General features: G+C 46.7%; 1 protein-coding gene across 1 annotated transcript in view; it reads right to left on the reverse strand.

Moving 5' to 3' along the window:
- LOC138982347 (tubulin gamma-1 chain) overlaps positions 1 to 20,734 on the reverse strand; it is an 83,920-nt gene that overhangs the window by 42,774 nt on the left and 20,412 nt on the right. The window contains exons 6-10 of the mRNA XM_070355598.1: positions 20,201 to 20,280; positions 18,901 to 19,027; positions 17,827 to 17,913; positions 17,313 to 17,462; positions 72 to 224 (exon numbers count right to left, since the gene is read on the reverse strand). Of these exons, the coding sequence (XP_070211699.1) occupies positions 72 to 224; positions 17,313 to 17,462; positions 17,827 to 17,913; positions 18,901 to 19,027; positions 20,201 to 20,280 (597 nt within the window). The remainder of the gene's footprint in view (positions 1 to 71; positions 225 to 17,312; positions 17,463 to 17,826; positions 17,914 to 18,900; positions 19,028 to 20,200; positions 20,281 to 20,734) is intronic.

The raw sequence follows: 20,734 nt of genomic DNA on the forward strand, positions 1-20,734 counted from the left end.
CATATTCATTATTGTGAGAGTGTTACAAATTGTATCAATGTTTGATATGTGAAATGCTGCCAGTGTCCTACCTGCGTGGGGTCCACCTCTCCCTGAATGATGTTGAGGATGGAGATGTAGCAATGGTTGGCCTGTCTGTGTACCGGTGTGGACACCATCATGTTCTTGGGCTGAAGCAGCCTCCGCATCACGTCAAGCACTGTTGTCTTGCGAACATTGGCAACCTGAAGCACAGCATACAACAGTGGTTTGCTTCAAATTTGTAATAAGCTGATACAGACAAACTGACAAAGTTGGACATGTCAATCCCAGTGCACCCAATGTTTACAGTGTACCGATGATCGCACTCGTGATTTTTCAATCTAGCGTTACATAAAGCAAGCAAAATACCACATCACTTTTTTGCTTCATAAATTACCAATTGGAAATGTGTTACGTTTTAGTCAAGCTTCCTAGACTGAAAAGGATTTATTTTGCAATCTATCATGCACTTTGGTGGGGTGCAGGGGCAGCACCCTTGCTGGGGGGTCGAGAACGAATTTTAGCACTTTAGCATTTGACTCGTAACTTTGCTAAGAACAAACAAGCTTTCTGGAGATGCATTATATGAAAAATCTTGTAAACTTGAAGGTATTTGTAACTGACCAGCTGAAAATAAATTTTAGCATTTCAAGAGGTGCTATTTGAGCCTCTCCCTGGGGGGCGTAATGAATGCAAAAAATCAAAAACCTCTATACTTGAAGGTGTTTGGTTGCATCACTCTTACTAGGAGTCTACAAAAACAAGTGGTAAACAAATTTCAAGAAGGGTTTAAGAAGCTTCTCCTTGCTTAAAATTGGAGATGCACAAAATTAAAAAATCTTGTAGATATTTATTTCATCACCTAGTTTTGTCTTTGATTTAAAAAATGTTTACCGAATTAAAGGAAAATCGCCATGCTAACAAAAAGTTAGGTAAACACCGGAAACAGTCACCTCCACTGTATTACACATTTTTGCTTGTAGCTTATGATTTTATCATTGCAGGTAGTATATTCTCAAATAATTGTTGAACAATAGCTTGAACCAAATGAGAAACATGCTTCAAGTCAGTTTGCACACCTTCAAAAGGGTTTACTGCTCAGGTTAAAAAGAAGAAGGTTTAGACACACAAAAAAACAGAGTTATATCCCTTGCTGATGCTATGCAGTCTTCTGATGCTGCTTTTCAATTCATCATTTCAGGAGTTCAACTCTAAAATGATTGTTGAATCATAGCTTGAATTAAAAGAGAAATATGTTTCAAGTAAGTTTGTTTCACTTGCTAACTTTCTAAAGGACCCAATGTATCTGAAGCTAAATACCACTGTTTCATAGATCAGGAATGCAAGTTTTCTCTACCACTGAAGGTCTCTGAATCCCTGCAAGAAGTGTATATAAAGAAGAAGCTGAACCAGCTTAACCACGTCATGTCCCAAATAGACACTAGTTCTGGGGACAAAAATATAAGTTAGCATAGCATCTTTCCAACTAAGATGCCACATTCCCCAGGATGACATGACATTGCTGCACTCTTATTACTACATGTCACTAAAACCTTATTTAGAACGGTCTGGGACATGATGAAAGGTGTCTGACCTAGCACAGCCACATCGGTCACTAACCCAGTATCCCTCTGGGACAGAACAACTCCCACCCCTGACAAGATAAGAGTTCAAAGCATCAAAATTGAATAATTGATTAACAATAAATCTACTATATCTATCTATCTATTACATATATAAAAATGGATGTAAGTGTGTCTGTCTGTGGTCGCCATACCTCAGAGATGGCAAGAGATAGGAACAAGATAGTGTACATGCACACTCCCTAGGAGCCGTAGATGTGCACCTGGGTTTTAGTTTCTTGCTTCATTGTTTTCTTGCTCAGATTATGAACCTCCCCTTCGATAACAGCCTATAGTGTAAGACCAGTTCACTGCCTAGCGTTCACATGTAGCAAGCACATAATGCCAGTGATATTAGAGATTCTCTATTGTTCCTATGACGGGAAGAAATCTATTACATCTATACATATAAATAAAAGAGAGTGTCTGTCTGTCTGTCTGTCTGTGTGTGTGTGTCTGTCTGTCTGTGATCGCCATACCTCAGAGATGGCAAAAGATAAGCACAAGATATTTTGCATGCACACTGCCCTGGACCCACAAATGTGCACCTGGGTTTTAGTTTCTCCAGACATTGTTTCCTTCCTCGGATAATTACCCTCCCCATCTATCAATACAGTCTATATAGTGCAAGGGAGGTAAGTCATGCTTTGTCACCCACGGAAGGGAGGTAACTCTCATCAAACCAGTATACCGTGTCATTCTCAAGGGTTACCCCCCGCCCGCTATCATCCCGCCCCCCCCCCCCCCCACACACACACTAACCCTGCCCCCTGCTCCCCCTCCCTGCCTTCCAGATCATCGCGAATAATGTTTACGAAACGATCGCCTCAGTGGAAGATCACGAGAATTTACAGATTTCTCTCCCCTGTTCAAAAAGTTATGACGCGCTCACTCATGAGGTATGCGTGCTTTGATCAGACGGTAACTACAGTGGGTGTGAGAAGGGGTAAACAAATCATGAAGAACACGTTGAACCAAATAGAAACTTGCCTTGCCTATACATCCAAATGTATGAGCTCACACTGTCATTTTTCTTATCCACATTGGAATAAGATTCGAGAGGTTTCTGAGAGAGGGGAGAGCAGAAACACCCGGGCGAAGCCGGGCCTGACTGCTAGTATCTATCTATACATATAAATAAAAGAGAGTGTCTGTCTGTCTGTGTGTGTGTGTGTGTGTGTCTGTCTGTCTGTGATCGCCAAAGCTCCGAGAAGGGAGGGGGCAGGAAGACGATGTCTTGCATGTGCACTCCTGTGACTGTGAAGATGTGCACCGCCGCTGCCGAACTTGTATATATATAAAAATGGATGTAAGTGTGTGTGTGTGTGTGTCTGTCTGTGGTCGCCATACCTCTGAGATGGCAAGAGGCAGGAACAAGATAGTGTGCACGTACACTCCCTAGGTGCCGCAGATGTGCACCTGGGTTTTAGTTTCTTGATTCATTGTTTCCTTTCTCAGATTATGGACCTCCCATTTATTGAATACAGCCTATATGGTGCAAGACCAGTTCAGTGCCTACTGTTCACCTGTAGCAAGCACATCATGCCAGGCATATTAGAGACTCGCTATTGCTCCTATGAGGGGAAGAAATGAAGAATGAAAAATTAACTGGACAGTTCCGGAAATTTCTAGAAATTAAGGGAGATAACTCTTTTTTTGTATCCAAACAAAGGAGGTAAAGCTAATGATAATGGGATAGCGAGCGTCTTAAATTGCTACAGGGCTCCGCTTACTCCCGGGCGAAGCCGGGCTTAACTGCTAGTACTATATATAACAAGAAGAGCAAAGCCCATACGACTCACATGCTTTACACATTTTTCCTACCAAAATACATGTGACCTTGACCCAAGGTCAAGGTCATCCAAGGTCATGCAACACAAAGCTGTTAATTCAAGACATAGCAAGTACAATGGTGCTTATTGGCTCTTTCTACCATGAGATATGGTCACTTTTAGTGGTTCACTACCTTATTTTGGTCACATTTCATAAGGGTCAAAGTGACCTTGACCATGATCATATGTGATCACATGTGTCTCATGATGAAAGCATAACATGTGCCCCACATAATTTTTAAGTTTGAAACAGTTATCTTCCATAGTTCAGGGTCAAGGTCACTTCAAAATATGTATACAATCTAACTTTGAAGAGCTCCTGTGACCTTGACCTTGAAGCAAGGTAAACCAAACTGGTATCAAAAGATGGGGCTTACTTTGCCCTATATATCATATATAGGTGAGGTATTGAATCTCAAAAACTTCAGAGAAAATGGGAAAAATGTGAAAAATAGCTGGTTTTTAGGCAACATTTATGGCCCCTGCGACCTTGACCTTGAAGCAAGGTCAAGATGCTATGTATGTTTTTTGGGGCCTTGTCATCATACACCATCTTGCCAAATTTGGTACTGATAGACTGAATAGTGTCCAAGAAATATCCAACGTTAAAGTTTTCCGGACGTCCGGACGGACGGACGGACGACTCGGGTGAGTACATAGACTCACTTTTGCTTCGCATGTGAGTCAAAAATGGATGCAAGTGTGTGTGTGTGTCTGTCTGTCTGTGGTCGCCAAACCTCAGAGATGGCAAAAGATAAGCACAAGATTTTGTGCATGCACACTGCCCTGGACCCACAGATGTGCACCTGGGTTTTAGTTTCTCCAGACATTGTTTCCTTCCTCGGATAATGACCCTCCCCATTAATGAATACAGCCTATAATAGTGCAAGGGAGGTAAGTCATGCTTTGTCACCCATGGAAGGGAGGTAACACTTATTAAACCAGTATACCGTGTCATTCTCAAGGGCTGCCCCCCACCCGCTATCATCCCGCCCAATGGTCCCCCGTTCAATGCCTACCGTACACATGTAGCAAGCACATAATGCCCGTGATATTAGACGGGAAGACATTACGAAAGAAAAATGACCGGACAGTTCCAGAATTTTTTAGAAGCGAAGGGAGGTAACTTTTACTTGGTTATACATTGAAGGGACGTAACTATGATTATGCAGTCACGTTTGATGGGGAGATCAGAAACACCCAGGCGAAGCATCTAGAATGTTGTCCCAAGGAAGGGAGATAACTCCTGGGAATTTATTTGCTCCTATGACGGGAAGAAAGTAAGAAAAAGAAAAAAAGACCGGACAGTTCCGGAAAGTTGAAGAAGCGAAGGGAGGTAACTCTTACTTGGTTATACCTTGAAGTATACCCTGATTATGCAGGAATGTCTGATTGGGAAATCAGAAACACCGGGCGAAGCCGGGTCCTGACTGCTCAAGTATCTAGAATGTTCCCAAGGAAGGGAGATAACTCCTGTGAAAGTTATTTCTTTAACAACAAAATGATGTTGGTGGTAGCAACAGACTTAGCAATGAACAACAATATCTACAACTCTTATCAAACCAGTTTTCCGTGTCATTCTCAAGGGCTGCCCCCCACCCGCTATCATACCGCCCGCCCCTCCCACCCACCCCCAACACCCCATCCCCCCTTTATTGAAGACAGCCTATCGTCGCTGACAGTGAAAGACCTCGTACGTGCAGTTTTGCAGTTTTGAGAAAAACGAAAAAAACGTTTTTAAAAAATCTGTGTTAATGTTACCTATAACATTCAGCCTTCCGTGGACTTCTAATGTACTGGGGAGGTTTCGTGTATCTTTTTGTGTTAATCAAATGCAGTGCGTAGGTACAAAAATGTGCAGATACGAGGAATTGACCCTAAGTCATGGGCTGTTTTCTTGTGTATACGAGGTTTTGCATTCACAAACTCAACAATAATGACGAGACAAAATTGTTTAAAACCTTTAGTTTTGCATGAACAAGCAGAACAAAAATGATTTATGCAATTCCTCACATGCGAGATCGTAGGTTCAGACAGACAGACAAAGAGAGAGAGGGAGAGAGAGAGAGAGAGAGAGAGAGAGAGAGAGAGAGAGAGAGAGAGAGAGAGAGAGAGAGAGAGAGAGAGAGAGAGAGAGCGAGAGACAACCATTTACCAGACATTATGTAATTAGAGAGTAAAATATAGTAATCAGCAATAGCATCTAATTCAATTCAACACAATCAATTTGTAAAAAGTTCGCAAGTGTATTTATAAAGTCTCTCGCACTTACGGTTTCTCTGATAATTTTAGGGAGTAAGTTCAAGACACTGCTGTCAGAAATGTGTTATGCTTGTTATAAAGATTTGTTCGGGGAGAGGGGCGGTTAGACATTTATTTGAGTGTCGTGGATCAATAATGAAAAATTTAGAAAGAAGAAGAACGGTAGTTGTTCTGTTCATAAATTACCTGCTTTAATTTTGAAGCTTTATTTCATATAGCGGCAATATGTCTAAATGTTTGTAATCTTTTGCGAGAAGAGTTGTATGAATTAACATATAATTACTTTGAGTGCTCTTTTGTAAAACTTAGAAATGGCTTCGTTGTATTAGCACTTGGAGTGTCCCATAGTCAGTTTCGATGAATAGTCAATTCTTGTTTGAATGTGTGCATAAAAAAGTGATTTTTCAAAAATGAACAAAGCATTTAATTCTTGACAGTAAATCTATCTTTTGAAAACTGTCTTGCATTGTTAAGTTCCGAAACATGAGCAACACAATAATAATGAAAGATAACACCTTATACGGTGGGATGTTGAACCTAAGTCGAACATTTTTAATTAAATTTTCATTTGATTAATATACTTACCCGAATCACATGATTAGCATTGACACACTTCGAGATGCTTAGGTCTTGATAAAAGCTTACCCGTCTAAGTATAAGGGAAGCAACCCCAACTAAAAAAGTGACAGCACCATGGTACTTGCCACCCGCGGTTGCCTCCCATTAGTGGGTGAACTACGTCACCATTGGTGCCTACCACGTGATAACCAATCAATCGACTTATAGAATACTAAGAAACTATAAAGCGGGGCAGGCGATTTGGGTAAGTATATTAATCAAATGAAAATTTAATTAAAAATTTTCGATTAAATTACATATTCTTACTCCGAATCACATGATTAGCAGATAACTCCAACAAGGTGGTGGGTAAGATCAAAAAAGTTCAAACTCACTCTTATGTTCTGGAAAGGCATTGCCCCGCTGCCACCAAGGCAGGGAGGGACCTTGAACCATCCTGGCAAAGTGCAGCAATGTCTCTCAAATAAAAACTGATGAAAACATCGTCTGAGCGCCAGTATGCAGTGCGTAAGACGTCGTCTAGCCTCCGAGACCGTAAAACGGCCAAGGAAGAAGACCAGGCTCTTGATTCGTGAGCTCGGGCAGAGCGGAGGGGAAAGTCAGGCTGCGACCCCCCCCCCCCCCCCCCCTTTCTAGACAGGTCCCATGCATAGGCCTGTTTAATTGTAGCCGACACCCACCTGGCCAAGGTTGTTCTCGTAATATCCTTATCCATAGTGGTGTTCAAAGAAATGAACAAAAGCTTCTGAGAGCTCGACCGGATAGAACTAGTACGGGAGAGATAGGCCTCAAGAGCCCTGACCGGGCAGTTGACCATATCGGGATCATCCGTGGCCAAGATATGTGCGAGAGGCTTCACCAGAATCAGCGGAGAAGGTTGGCCTGGAGACTGGTTCTTAGCCAAAAAACCCTCTCGGAAGCGCAAGGAAATAGAACCATCCTGCTCTCTAGAGATGTCCTGAGGACTACCTGAAAGAGCGTGAATCTCGCTCCCCCTGCGAGCCGTAGCCAGGAGGAGGAGAAAAAGAGCCTTCCTAGTAAGGTTAGGAAGACTAGAGTCAGCTAGAGGCTCGAAAGCCGAAGAGCGCAAAAACTCTAAGACCAGAAAGAGGTCCCATTTGGGTAAAGCGGAGCGCGTCTTGACCTCCTCAAGGGCTGCCCCCCTGATAACCCCAGCAATTACTGTACTAAGGCTGATGGAGTGACCGATTTGTTTAAGGGTCGAAGAGATTGCCGATCTACGGACCTTCAACGACGCAGAGGAGACTCCCTGTGAAGACAAATCGGCCAAATGGTGGGCCACATGCATTGTACACGGTCCCTTCACTTGGCACTGAGACAACAACTTGAGAATATGCTCTGCTGTAGCTATTTTTAACCATGCGCGCGCGCCAGCGATCACGCCGGCTTGCACAGCGCCGAGAAAAATTCCAGAACCTTCCCTCTTTGTCTTTGTTGGGAAGCTGTCTGTCTGTGAAAATGCGCTCTTTTCACTACAGTGTCAAAGAACAGTGCCTATCCGATATTCTTTCATTTGAACGGATTTCGTCCATCAAACATATTAACATTGCGATCAACAAGTGAATATACACAGAAAAGTGTTGTTTTGTGCTGAAATAACGACTACAATTACAAGTGTCTGTGTGGTTCTGTGTTGTGCTGGTCCGGTGTGTGCTAGGAGGAAGTGAGTTTGTGTGGGCCAATGGACGGTTAATCGCAGACAGCTCTAGGAATGCATGGATACTGAGCTATTCTCGCACAGCGTTCGTCTTTGTGCTGTGGGTAGGCTGTGTGGCACTGTCTAGGGCGGTACGCACGCAGGAGGGGAAGGAGAGTGGGGGGAAGGGAAATGGAAGGGAGAGGGTCGGTGTAAAAATAACACATTCCCTGCTGACTCAACATGCGTTAGTTCTCCACCGTGTGTACGTGGTGCCACCGGATTAACTCTGTGAGACTGACACCACGTAACCCAGGATTTCCAGTGAGAGGAATACACCATTGAAGTTGAAGCTCTATGAGAGCGCTGAACTAGGTGCAAGGTACGTTCTGAGGCACCGGAACGTTTCAAAGCTGACCTCACAGTCTCCACGCGTGAAGGTTTAGAGACTGCGGGTCCTCGTGAGGGACGCCTGTTCGAGGTTGAACGAGCTCTCCCCTCACGAGAGACAGAGGGATAGGAGGACCCCGAGCCAGCCTCAGAAGGTCCGGAAACCAAGTCTGAGACGGCCACCACGGGGCGATCAGAAGAAGAAGAGGCGGTCCCTCCAGCTCCGCCTTCCTGATCACCCGGCTGAGCAGCTGGAAGGGAGGAAAGGCGTAAGCCTCTAGACCCGACCAGGGGATCTCCAGTGCATTGGTCTCCCAAGCCTCCGGGTCGGGGAAGGGAGACACAAAGATGGGAAGGCGCCTGGAGAATCTGGTGGCGAAGAGATCCACCAGAGGCTTCGGAGCCCGGGACCAGAGACGGAGCAGAGCCCCATGCGTGATGGTCCATTCCGACTGCAACACCTTGTCGGAGCGGCTGAGCGCATCCGCAAGAGTGTTGAGCCTTCCCAGCAGGTACCGTGCAATGAGTGAGATCTGGTGCTGGGCACACCAAGTCAGGATCTCGCAGGTCCTGCGTGAGAGAGTGGGGGACCGCGAACCTCCCTGTTTGTTCACATACGCGGCCACTGTAGTATTGTCTGTGAACAGACGGACACGCTTGGTGACAAGGGAAGGGAGAAACGCGACCAGAGCAAGAAACACGGCCTCCAACTCCAAGGAGTTGATGTGCCATGAGCTCTGTTCCGCAGACCACAGACCGGAGGCCGTGAGCCGTTCCGTGTGCGCTCCCCAACCCAGCAGGGACCCATCCGTAAAGAGGTCCAAGTCGGGAGGGGGAGCCGCGATCGGAACCCCCCTGCAGAGCCAACCCGTGTCCAACCACGGGAGGGATGCAGTCTGGAACCATTCCCCGAGGGGAACAAGCGCGTTCCAATCCACACAGGGAGAATCCACAAACGGCTTCAGCGCGTGCTGAAGTGGACGTTTGTGAGCTCTCCCCAGTGGAACCAGGAGGGCCATGGACTCCATCTGCCCCAAGATGGAGGCCATGGTCCGGAGGGAAGCCCTCGGGAGAAGCAAAGTCGAGCGCAGGAGAGCCTGGAGCTTGTCCACCCGCTTCTGAGAGGGGGGGACCGTCCAGGAGACCGTGTCGAAAGACATCCCCAAGTAGGTGAACGTCTGTGACGGTACGAGCTCCGACTTTGCCTGGTTGACCGAGAATCCCAGCAAGCTAGCCTCCCGGAGAACCATCTGGGTGTGTTGCGAACAAAGAGCCTCGCTCTGGCCCAAGATGAGCCAGTCGTCGAGGTAAGCCCGCAGACGAACACCCCGGGCCCTCACCAGTGCGCAAACCTGTCTCACCACCATGGTGAAAACCCATGGAGCGAGAGACAGGCCGAAGGGAAGTGCGCGGAACTGGTAGACTTGATCTGCCCACCGGAAACGGAGCCATTTCCGGTCGGCTGGATGCACCAGAATGTGGAAGTACGCATCCGTCAAGTCTATGGAGGTCGCCCAATCTGCCGGGCGGAGCGCATCTCTGACCGAGGCAGGCGTCTCCATTTTGAACCGAATCGTTCTCAAATAGGTGTTGAGGAACGACAGGTCCAAAACAGGACGCCAGGCTCCCGAGGCCTTGGGGACGGCAAAGAGCCGCCCGTAGAACCCCGGGGAGCTGTGGTCTGAGACTGCCTCCACCGCGCCCTTCTCCACCAGAGAGGCAACCTCCGAGTGGAGGACGGCCCTTGCCTCTTGTGAGAAGGGGGGCTTGAAGGCTGGAGGAGACCTGGAAAGAGGGGCCTTGTCCTCCAGCCACAGTAAGCGGAATCCCGACCTCACAACTCCCACTATCCATTGGCTGTTCGTAGACTCCAGCCAACGCGACAGCGCCCGTGAAGGGCCCCCCGCCATCACCAAGGTGGAGGGCGAGGGGGGGGGGGGGGGGTGAAGTCGGGGACGCTTCATTGGGGGTGAGGCTTTCCCTGGGGAGCGCCTCTGCCCCTACCCGAAGAGGACCTCTTGCCCGAACCACGGGAAGGGGCATGAGGCCTCTTGCGGGAAGCAGGGTGCGGCTGAGCGGAGGTCTTAGTCTGCTTGGACTGAGCCTGCTTAGGCGCGGCCTGCTTCTGCTGCTTCAGATTCTGAAGAGCGAAAGAAGAGAACTGAGTGTCTCTGTTACTCTTAATCTCCTGCTTCCTGGCATCAGCGGCCAGGTGGCCGAAGAGAGAGCCCTCGACAAAGGGCGACGAACGGAGGGTGTTCCTTGTCGACTCCTCAGTGAACTGTGAGTGGGCAAGGAACAAGTCCCTTCTGCACGTGACCGCATGGGCATAGTGCAGAGAGGACAACCTCATCTGCTCTTCGTTCACCCTAGCGAGTGTCGAGAGAAGAGTGCAGATGTCTTCCGCGTCCTGCTCCGTGCTCAGAGTAAAGGGCGCCAAAGACTCCGTGAGAGCCCAAGAAAGGGCGCGAAGGAGCGTCTCCGAAATGGAACTAAGTTCCAGAAGCTGTCTGCCAACTTCTTCAGAAGAGGAAAGAGTCTGCTCCGAAAGAGGCAGACAAGAGTCCTTCTTCAGGGGCTTCGTGAGAAGTGGAAGAAGTTCCGGTGTGACCTGTAAAGGTGCACGCGGAAGTGCAAACAGCGAAAGCAAGTTCCGAGACAACTTGGGCATAGGCAGCCTCCTCTGAGCCGCAAGGGGAACAAAGGAGGAAGCCTGAGCAGGAGAGGCGAGATATTCCAAAGCCGGTTCTGGGGCTGAACCATGAGGCACCAGCAATGGAACTGAGGCTGAAGGTAGATCACCGCCAGAAGGCGTGCCCTTGGCGAAGAGCCTTGAGAACTGAAACGCCACTGAGGGCGACTCAAGAAACCGGAAGTAGCTATCTTCCTCCTTCGCCAACCGGAAGTCTGCCATCGCGGAAGGCGCGGCCGCAGAGGGCATCGCCGACGCTGTAGCTCCTTCCGGAAAATAGCGGGACGTGACCTCCGCGGCAGCCTCAAGGGCAACCTTGAAATTGGCCGGAGCCCCCGAGAGCGTCTGCTCGTCGTCGACGGACCGGGAGTCCGAAGCAACGAACGAAGGGGGTGGCGCAAAGCCATCAGAACCCACGAAAGGACGCTGTGTCGAGGGGCCAGAAAACTGAAGTCCGTCCTGCTGAAGGTCAACCAAACTCGTATCCTGACTATGAGGAAGCCGAGCAAAGTCAAAGACCGAAGCTGAAGGTCGTGAGGCATCAGCAGACCCAACAACCGAAGTGTGTGGCAGCTGATGGCTCACCTGAGGCAGGAAGCCCGTGTGCCCCAAGGTCATAGGAAGTGAACTGGCCAATCCGGGCAGAGCCGGAAATGCAGCCGAAACAGCAGCGCTATACCAGCCTTGTTGCTGCACAGAATGAGGGCTGAAGCCCGGAACCCCGTAGGGGTGACCTTCAGTCAAACCGGAAGTGACAGTAGCCTGAGCACTCGAGGAATGACCTGAATGACCTTGAGTCAAACCGGAAGTGACAGTAGCCTGTGCACTTGAGGAATGACCTCTACCTCCGGAGAGGACAGCTGCCGGAAACGGCTGCTGCAGTAAGGCGTGGTTCAGACCGGACGTGACAGTAGCCTGTGCACTAACCGAAGAACCACTACTCCCGGCCGGAGCCGGAAGCCCAACTGTCGCGGACGACTGCTGGAATAAGGCGAAGCTCGAGCCGGACGTGACAGTAGCCTGTGCACTAGCCGGTGAACCTCTGCTTCCGGGAACCGGAAGCGCAGCTGCCGTAAACGGCTGCTGCAAGCACCAACCTTGCTGTGACCTTGTCCCCTGAGGGACATGCACTGTCACACTACCACAAGTAGTAGGCAACGAGTGCAGGCCAGGAAGAGAAGACGAGGGTCCCGGCTGGGACAGTCCACAAACGTCACGGTGGCCGGCAGTCTGGTCAAGGGCAGACAAGGACACTGCAGGATCCAAACTCAACAGAGAGGCCAAGGAATGAACGTCGCTAACCCCAGGGCGGGGGACAGTGCTGGCCACAGCGTCTGTCCGTGACATCTCCTCGCGGACTAGGCTTCTAATTTCTGGAAGCAAAGAGGAAATCAAAGTAGACACCAGAGCAGAAGACTCTGGTGCCGCAACCGAAGACGAAACGGCGGCCTTAGGGGCAGACGCACGCGGTTGAGAGCCGGACGGCAAATCGTCTGGCGCCGAGATCGGTACCGAAAACGAAGTTTTACCCTGAGGGTCCGACACAATGATAAGAGGATTCTTGCTAGAAGACACGGGAGTAGAGGATTTGGGCTTACCAGGGCCCTTGCCCTTACCCTCAGCCTTCACCCCCCTCTTTTTCTCACTGTCGGCCATGTTAAGACCGAGAGAAAAAAGTAAACAAACAACTGAAAATAGCAAAGTCCGAACGGACGCAAAATTCAGAAGCAAGCAAGCACACACAACTAACACATGCGAAGTAGCAACCGAAAGGAAGCTAAAAGCAAGCTAGAAATAGCGTTAAGCGTCCGCACGGACGAAAACAACAGAATAGCAAAGGCACGTGTTAGACAGAAAATGGCGACCGGCAAGGAAGCCAACAACTACTGAGAACTTCAAAGTCCAACGGACTAGCGAAATTAACAGCAGAACAACAACAACAAGTCAAAGACTAAAAGGAATGATCTCACCAGCCGCAAAGCCAGCAAGAAGACGGGAGCCGAGGCCGGTGGGTGTCAGCAGACAACGAAAACAGCCAGAGCAAAAGCAAACACGACCGTCTCTCTCAAGTGATAGAAGTCGATTGATTGGTTATCACGTGGTAGGCACCAATGGTGACGTAGTTCACCCACTAATGGGAGGCAACCGCGGGTGGCAAGTACCATGGTGCTGTCACTTTTTTAGTTGGGGTTGCTTCCCTTATACTTAGACGGGTAAGCTTTTATCAAGACCTAAGCATCTCGAAGTGTGTCAATGCTAATCATGTGATTCGGAGTAAGAATATGTAATTTAATTATATTTTTGTTGTTGTTTACTTTTGCAAGTCTTTAATTTTGATATCAAGATTTTGGCACTTTTGAATCGCCGTTGCCTGTCAAATGGTTGTGTGATGTGTCTAGTGTGTTGGCAAAGTGTTTTGTGCTTGTCACCTCTCGCTTTCAGCCCTCACCGCTGGCTAGCACCGTCCTTTTCAGGACAACGCGAAAAGAGAGCAGCTGCTTGCGTCAGTCTCTCCTGCCAGTACATAACCTCTCCACAGCAAGCCCTTTGTAGTGCCTCCATCGTGGCGACAGGCGTGAACTGGGTACCGAAAGGCCCCAGGCTGAACTACAAGGACTCGGAGGTGGTTGGCCCCTAGACGTGTGGCATGCAGGCCCACCGGCGTGTGGATACGCCCTGGTGCCCACGAACCAACCCCCAACTATGGGTTAAATAGCCGGGCAGGACAGGCTCGTCAACCCTGGAAGGCAGCTGTCCTAGGAGAAGATCACTCCAAAATTAAAACGAGGGCAGAGGAGGCTCACTATCCCTGCAAGGAAACTCCTCTAGGAGAAGGACCACTCCAAATTTAAACCCACGTAGTCCCCCGAAGACGGAAGACATCGGCCATTAGGCGGGGAGCAGACCGGATGTCTACGCTTACTACGACAAATGATTGTGTCTAGGTCGAATGTTCGTGATGGTGTCGCCTCTATGGAACCCAGCCAGGTAGAGGCGGTGCCGGGCTCCATGCCTCAAAGGAGCCCACCCCCAGCGACTCTCTGGGGAACGTCAGAAGACCTGAAAGCGACGTTCCAGTTCACGACAGCAGCGGAACTACGACCCTAGACACAACCGTCGAACGCAGAAGAAGAAGAATCGCCGTTATTAAAATGTTTTATGTTTGATCAATATTGATTGAAATGTGGTTTAGTTTGGTCCATTAGAGTCGTTGACTGATGCTCTCTTGAAAATGTTTTGATAACATATTAAAATATCTATGGCAGGAATGTAAATATGATCGTATCAAAAACAAGGAGAGAGAGAGAGAGAGAGAGAGAGAGAGAGAGAGAGAGAGAGAGAGAGAGAGAGAGAGAGAGAGAGAGAGAGTGTGTGTGTGTTTATGTGTGTGTGTGTGTGTGTGTGTGTGTGTGTGTGTGTGTGTGTGTGTGTGTGTGTGTGTGTGTGCGTGCATGCGTGTGTGTGTAAAGGAGAGAGAGAGACAGAGAGAGATAGATAGGGAGAGAGAGAGAAGCAAGAAAAAAAGGGAGGCAGAGAGAGAGAAAGGAACTGACAGTTAGAGAGAGAGAGAGAGAACAAAAGAGAGAAAGAGAGAGAGAGAGAAAGAGAGAGAGAGAGAGAGAGAGAGAGAGAGAGAGAGAGAGAGAGAGAGAGAGAGAGAGAGAGAGAGGGAGACATAAAAGAGAGAGACAGGGACAGAGAGCGTTATTTTCTTAAAACCCCACTAATGATATTCTGATCCCAAAAGTGGCTTAAAACACAATTGTTTTTGGTTGGTGTGGGAAACAGTATCCACAATCATGATAAATCCGCCTACTGACAGGCAAACATGATATAAAGGTAATGCACAAGTTCCTCCAAACCTCGTATCTGCATCATTCTTACCGGTGTTTACCGGTTTTTCACGAGCAAAATACCCCAAATGATCCTTTACGAGGTTTTGCAGTTCATTGTTTGGATGCGTATTCACATACGAGCTTTTGACACCATCAATAATAAGCGTTTCCAAGACAACTATCGATTCCAAAGTCTTTTCAAAAGGCACGCAGAATTTTTAGGGAGGCAACCATGCAAAAAAACGTTTTGCGCCAAAATGTCGGATACGAGGTCTTGCACTGACAGCGACGCTATATAGTTATATAGTGCAAGGCCAGTTCAATGCCTACCGTTCACCAGTAGCAAGCACATAATGCCAGTCAGATTAGAGACTCTGATCTGTATGGCTCCTATAAGGGGAAGAAATGAAGAAAGAAAAAATAACTAAACAGTTCCGGAAATTTCTAGAAGCTAAGGGAGGTATAACTCTTACTTTTTATGCATTCAAAGAAGGTAACTCGATCTTATCAAGCAGGCATAGCTGATCATTCTACTAGATTATATAGAGTCGAAGTCAGAAACACCCGGGCGAAGCCGGGCCCTTAATGCTAGTATATAAGAATGGATGTAAGTGTGTGTGTGTGTGTGTGTCTGTGGGCGCCATACCTCAGAGATGGATAAAAACAAGAACAGGATAGTGTGCATGCACACTGCTGAGGTGCCGCAGATGTGCACCTGGGTTTTAGTTTCGTGATTCCTTGTTGGCTCACGTAAGTGTAGCCTATGCGATGATAAACTTTGTCTGTCTGTGCGTGCGTGCGTGCGTGCGTGTGTGTGTGTGTGATAGAAACTTTAACATTTCCGAGTCTATGGGTAAAGCTCGCATAAGAAGATTACGTCTCGGTCAAAAGTGTTTGACGTGTGTGATAGAAACTATTTGAAGACGTCACATTATGACGTAAGAGGGTTAGACGTCACGCAAAGGAATTACTGAAAGTCTCGGTCATTGTTATTGTGAGCGGGCCGAGACTAGTTGGCAGATCCAGGGTCTCGCTTTCTTGCACAGTTTCACCTATGCTTACTGTGTGTGTGTGTGTGTGTATGTGTGACGGAGTGATTGAGTTTGTGTTACTGTTTGTCGATTTCTTACGTGAGCCTTGAAGGCTTCGCCTCTTGTTTTCTTTTTCAGATAATGACCCTCCCCATTGTTGAATAAAACCTATATAGTGCAAGGTAACTCTTGCTTTGTTATTCATTGAAGGGAGGTAACTCTTATCATACCAGCATACCTTTCCATTCTCAAGGGGTGTAAAATGATCAGTTGAACCTGCTGCTCGATTATCTGGAATTTTCTTAAGAAAGGGAGGTAACTCATTCCATAAAAACCATGTTAGCAGGCACTGAATTTATGTTGACACTCAGCAGTGGGCCGCACATGCGTTCAAATGCTTTTTAGGCCATACAGTATTTTAAATGTCCTAAAGTGTTCAATTTACATAAGAAAGGGAGGTAACTCATTTTCCCCAAATGTTTGATTTGGTTTTTTTTTCTAACATTTTTCTTTCATTCATGGTTATTTGATAAAGAATTCAGAAAACTCCTGTGTGATGGTTCTTGGAATACATTCCTAAGGGCTCTGCTAATACCCCGGGCGAAGCCGGGCCCTGACTGCTAGTGCTGCCACCATCCCCACCCAAATGAAGTGTTTCTTCATAGCATATGTCACTGGGCGGTTACCGTATTTGACGGACTACAAGCCGCGACTTTTTTTCAAAAAAAATCGCATTGCGGCTTATAAAAAGATGCGGCTAAAACGTTACCTAAACTTGAATAGCATTCACCTAATGGAAGTCGCCGCGGATTTTCATTTCGCTCGATAAGCGATTACCGGTACTTTATTAGCTCTCTACTCAAGACTCGGCGCTTTTCTCTTTCTTTCGCGAATCTTCGTTTGTCAACAAGTCGTCGTGACAAGATAGCGTACAGAGAAACACCGGATGTATCAGGATCTCGCTCGCGCGAGATTTTGTTTTTTTGTGTCTCGCGATAGTTGGAGGAGCGAGAGCCGCCATGTTGTGTTTTCGTCTGCTCGAAATGTGCGCAAAAGTCGTAAATCATCCAAAAAAAGCTTATTCCGGGCGGGACTACATGTGTGTGTTCGTTACAAATTGTGTGTGTGCTATTTTTCTTCAAACTTTTTCACTTTTCTTCTTTGTTTCACTTGTTTATTCTCGGAGCCGATTTCGCCAAATACCGTACTTTCGTTTGCCTGGTTGTTTTGATTGATTGACACGATCTGATTATATTTTTTTCGACGGCGGCTAATATAGTGACGCGGCCTATACGTGGCTCGTCCCAATTTTTTTGTTAAAAGTCGGGGGTGCGACTTATAAAACGGTGCGTCTTGTAATCCGTCAAATACGGTAAACTAAGCAAGAGACCTGCGAGTCAGTGGTAAGGGGTGTGTAGCCAGTCATCAAGAAGTGCAGACGTGGGGTGGGGATAAGGGAGGCAATCAGTCCTATCAGATCGTTGTTCATGTAGCCAGGATATCTCAAGGTGGTTGTACTGGTCGACATCACAGTTGATACCTGCAAATCAAAGATGAGTCATTCAAATACATGCTTTTTTCTGATCTATTTCAGAAGTCAATCTTCTGGTAAAACTATACTGAAACAAGACTATCAAGTCTGCAGAGTGTAAAAATACCATCTGCAGCATAGGCTACTACTGTACACCACTGAGTGCTACAAGTTGTTCAGTGTATTGTTTTGTAATTTAAACAAATACATGCACATTTTTCAACCAGAATTTATTATGTACACTCTTAAAACAAAGTATAATTAAACAACCTTTGCCTTCGAAACATATTTAAATTGACAGTTGGTGTGAAACTGAATCCATGTCAAGGTTGCAAAAAAGCATAAACAATCTTTGTGATGCTGTGTGACTTACAAGCTGGTTGACTTGTGCAAATGTAGGAGTATCTATGTGAAGTCTGTCCGCAGCAATTCTGTTCAGGGCAGTGTTGTCCAAAACAACCTTAAAAAGCAAAAGAACTTCATTTCTTTCTAAAAAATAAATAAGTGACAAAACATACAAAATGTCATATAATAAATACATCTGAGCCTCCTCCATCCTTTCTTTTTGGAGTAAAGAGGATTTGTAGTGAGAATGCAACTATACATACATTTCAAAAGTTTAAGCTGAAAGAATTGTCTTCTTCATTAAGAAACGCTAGAAAAAAACACACAATACAAAGTCTTTCATGCAAGATACCGTACTTTCCGGGTCATAAGGCGCGACTTTTTTCCTCGAGTTCGACCCCTGCGTCTTGTATAACGAAGCGCCTAATCCGTGTATGAAATACGAAAAAAATCAGAGAGACCGCTTGAGTACCAGTCAAACAACTTGTGATAATGCATGTTTCAGCTACTAGGTACTGCCCTGCCTTTGATCTGGCCGCACACACAGATTTCCACTCTGTTAAACTCGGTCACTGACCGGTCACTGACCGGTCACTGACCCCGATGCAGGAAGTGTTTCCTCTCTCAGATATGACAGGGGAACCACCTCTCATGGCAAAAACTGGGTCATTGACCCCTGGGAAGAAGGTCGTGTCTTTTAACAAGGCCACCCAGCTATCACAATGCCTTTGATCTGGCCGCACACATATTTTCACTCAGTTAAAGTCGGTCACTGACCGATCACTGACCCCGATGCAGGAAGTGTTTCCTCTCTCAGATATGACAGGGGAACCACCTCTCATGGCAAAAACTGGGTCATTTTGGTGCGCCCTATCGGCCCCCTGCGTCCAATGGGTGACTGGATTACAATTTTTTTTAAAAAGAAGGGGGTGCGTCTTAGATAACGAAGCGCCTTGTCACCCGGAAAGTACGGTACACAAAATCGTTCCAATCTACATGAGTTACCATGAGATCCAGCAGCAACAGCTACATCCTAACAAAATGAATGAAGGAAAAAAACTTCAATATGCAGAGACTGAGAATTGTGACCAAAGAGTCTCACCACACAGTCTGCATTCTGTGTCAGTCGCTTGAGAGTAAGTAGAGAGTTGTAGGGCTGCACCACTACATCCGAGATCTCGTCCACGTTGGGGAACACTGAGTATGTCTGGATCAGCTTCTTGGGAAACCTACAGCCAAGCAACAATCACATAATTTGTTTCATTTATCATTTTCCTTACTCTATTATCCAAATTATTGGTAAATTTGAATCACTTACTCCTAGTGGAAAGCGAGCAGCAACAATAGTTGCGCTACCCAGATGTGTGCGTAATCAGCCACCGGCACTTCTGGCAAAATGACCCAGGTCTTTTTCGTGCCAGAGTGGCGACTCAGGGGATTGAGTCATCACATAAAGTTGACGCATGTCCACCCGGGCCTAGAATCAAGTTCGAGACCCGCGGATCAGTGCTCTATCAATCAGCTATCAGACCACAATTGAAACACAAAGCGCAAGCAAGACAGCATAAAATGCTGGCAACAGACAGTCAGTGTTGTATGTTTTTTCCTAAATAGACGTTTTCCGAAAATAGCTCTTGTCAGCGGAAGCCCGTTCGGAGTTGCGGCCTGCTAACAAAACATCGGACAAACAAGAACGATCACAGCGAATAACTGACTCTCATGTGTATATTATGCAGTGTCGGCTCGATATGACCCCATTTCTTTCCAAAAATGTACACTTCGCAGTTAACGATTTGTTGCGGCAATGCCAGATCGCTTGGCCCCAGGGCTAGTAGACAACGTGATTTGTCTGAGGTCACATGAGTTTTGCTTGACGCCGAGGTCACGGCAGCGTGTGAAACTGACACGCGTGCTTAGCGATCACTGCAGGCGTCGATTAAACACTCCATTACTTACACATCGGAGTCAGTTATTCACTGCAATCGTGGTTTTAACTGGTCGATCATGTGTTTCCTGTTTTGTACGATGTTTTGTTAGCGGGACACAACTCTTGCAAATCCTGACAGTTATTTCCGAAAATTGTCTATTCCAATGTCACTCAGAAAACTCACAGTGCATTACAATGGCTAGCAGTGGCAGAACATTTGTCTGAAAATTAACTGATATCACTAAAAAAGAGAAAGCACTTGTCTACGTCTTCATCTGTCTATCAAGACTATCCCTAAGCCAAAAGGGGGTTGTTTCAGTAAAACAGAGCATGTGAGAGTGAGAAAATAATACACTACTGAAGAGGTTTAGAAGTTGAAAGGGATCAACCATGTGCATGCAATCACAGAACCAGGAATGAAGTGATGCACACAACAAAAACTAAAAGGACCACTGAAGGATCAGCATGGATGTACCTGTCATTCAGTCTCTCCAAGAGATAAGAACCCATTCCAGACCCTGTTCCGCCAGCAATGGAATGGCAAACCACAAAACCCTGAAAGGAAACAGACAAAAAAAATGTATCTCTGCTATAACACATATTTTGTAATGTTTAAACAATTGTTAAAGAAAGGCATGTCTGGAAATATAGTTAAACATAAACAAACAATCGTCTATTTAAAAAAAAAGTTTTTGTCTGACTACTATTAGACTAAAATAAACAAGGTAGGTACCAGAAATGGAACATTCAATAAAATATAATACAAAACATTTACAAGAACCATCTATTCTATCAAGTCTTTCTCTTTTGGAGGCATAGTCCTTCCACTTCCAGCGAAAACAGTTTTGTTCCCTATCTTACCTGCCCAGTCTTTTACATTGCATGAGACCAGCTCTCCACTTGGACACCACCAACAATCAACAGCCTGACTGCTCCCTGTCTTATCTGCCCAGTTTTTTACATTGCATGAGACCAGCCCTCCACTTGGACACCACCAACAATCAACAGC

This window comes from Littorina saxatilis, linkage group LG12 (assembly GCF_037325665.1).
Source record: "Littorina saxatilis isolate snail1 linkage group LG12, US_GU_Lsax_2.0, whole genome shotgun sequence".
Classification (NCBI taxonomy): domain Eukaryota; kingdom Metazoa; phylum Mollusca; class Gastropoda; order Littorinimorpha; family Littorinidae; genus Littorina; species Littorina saxatilis.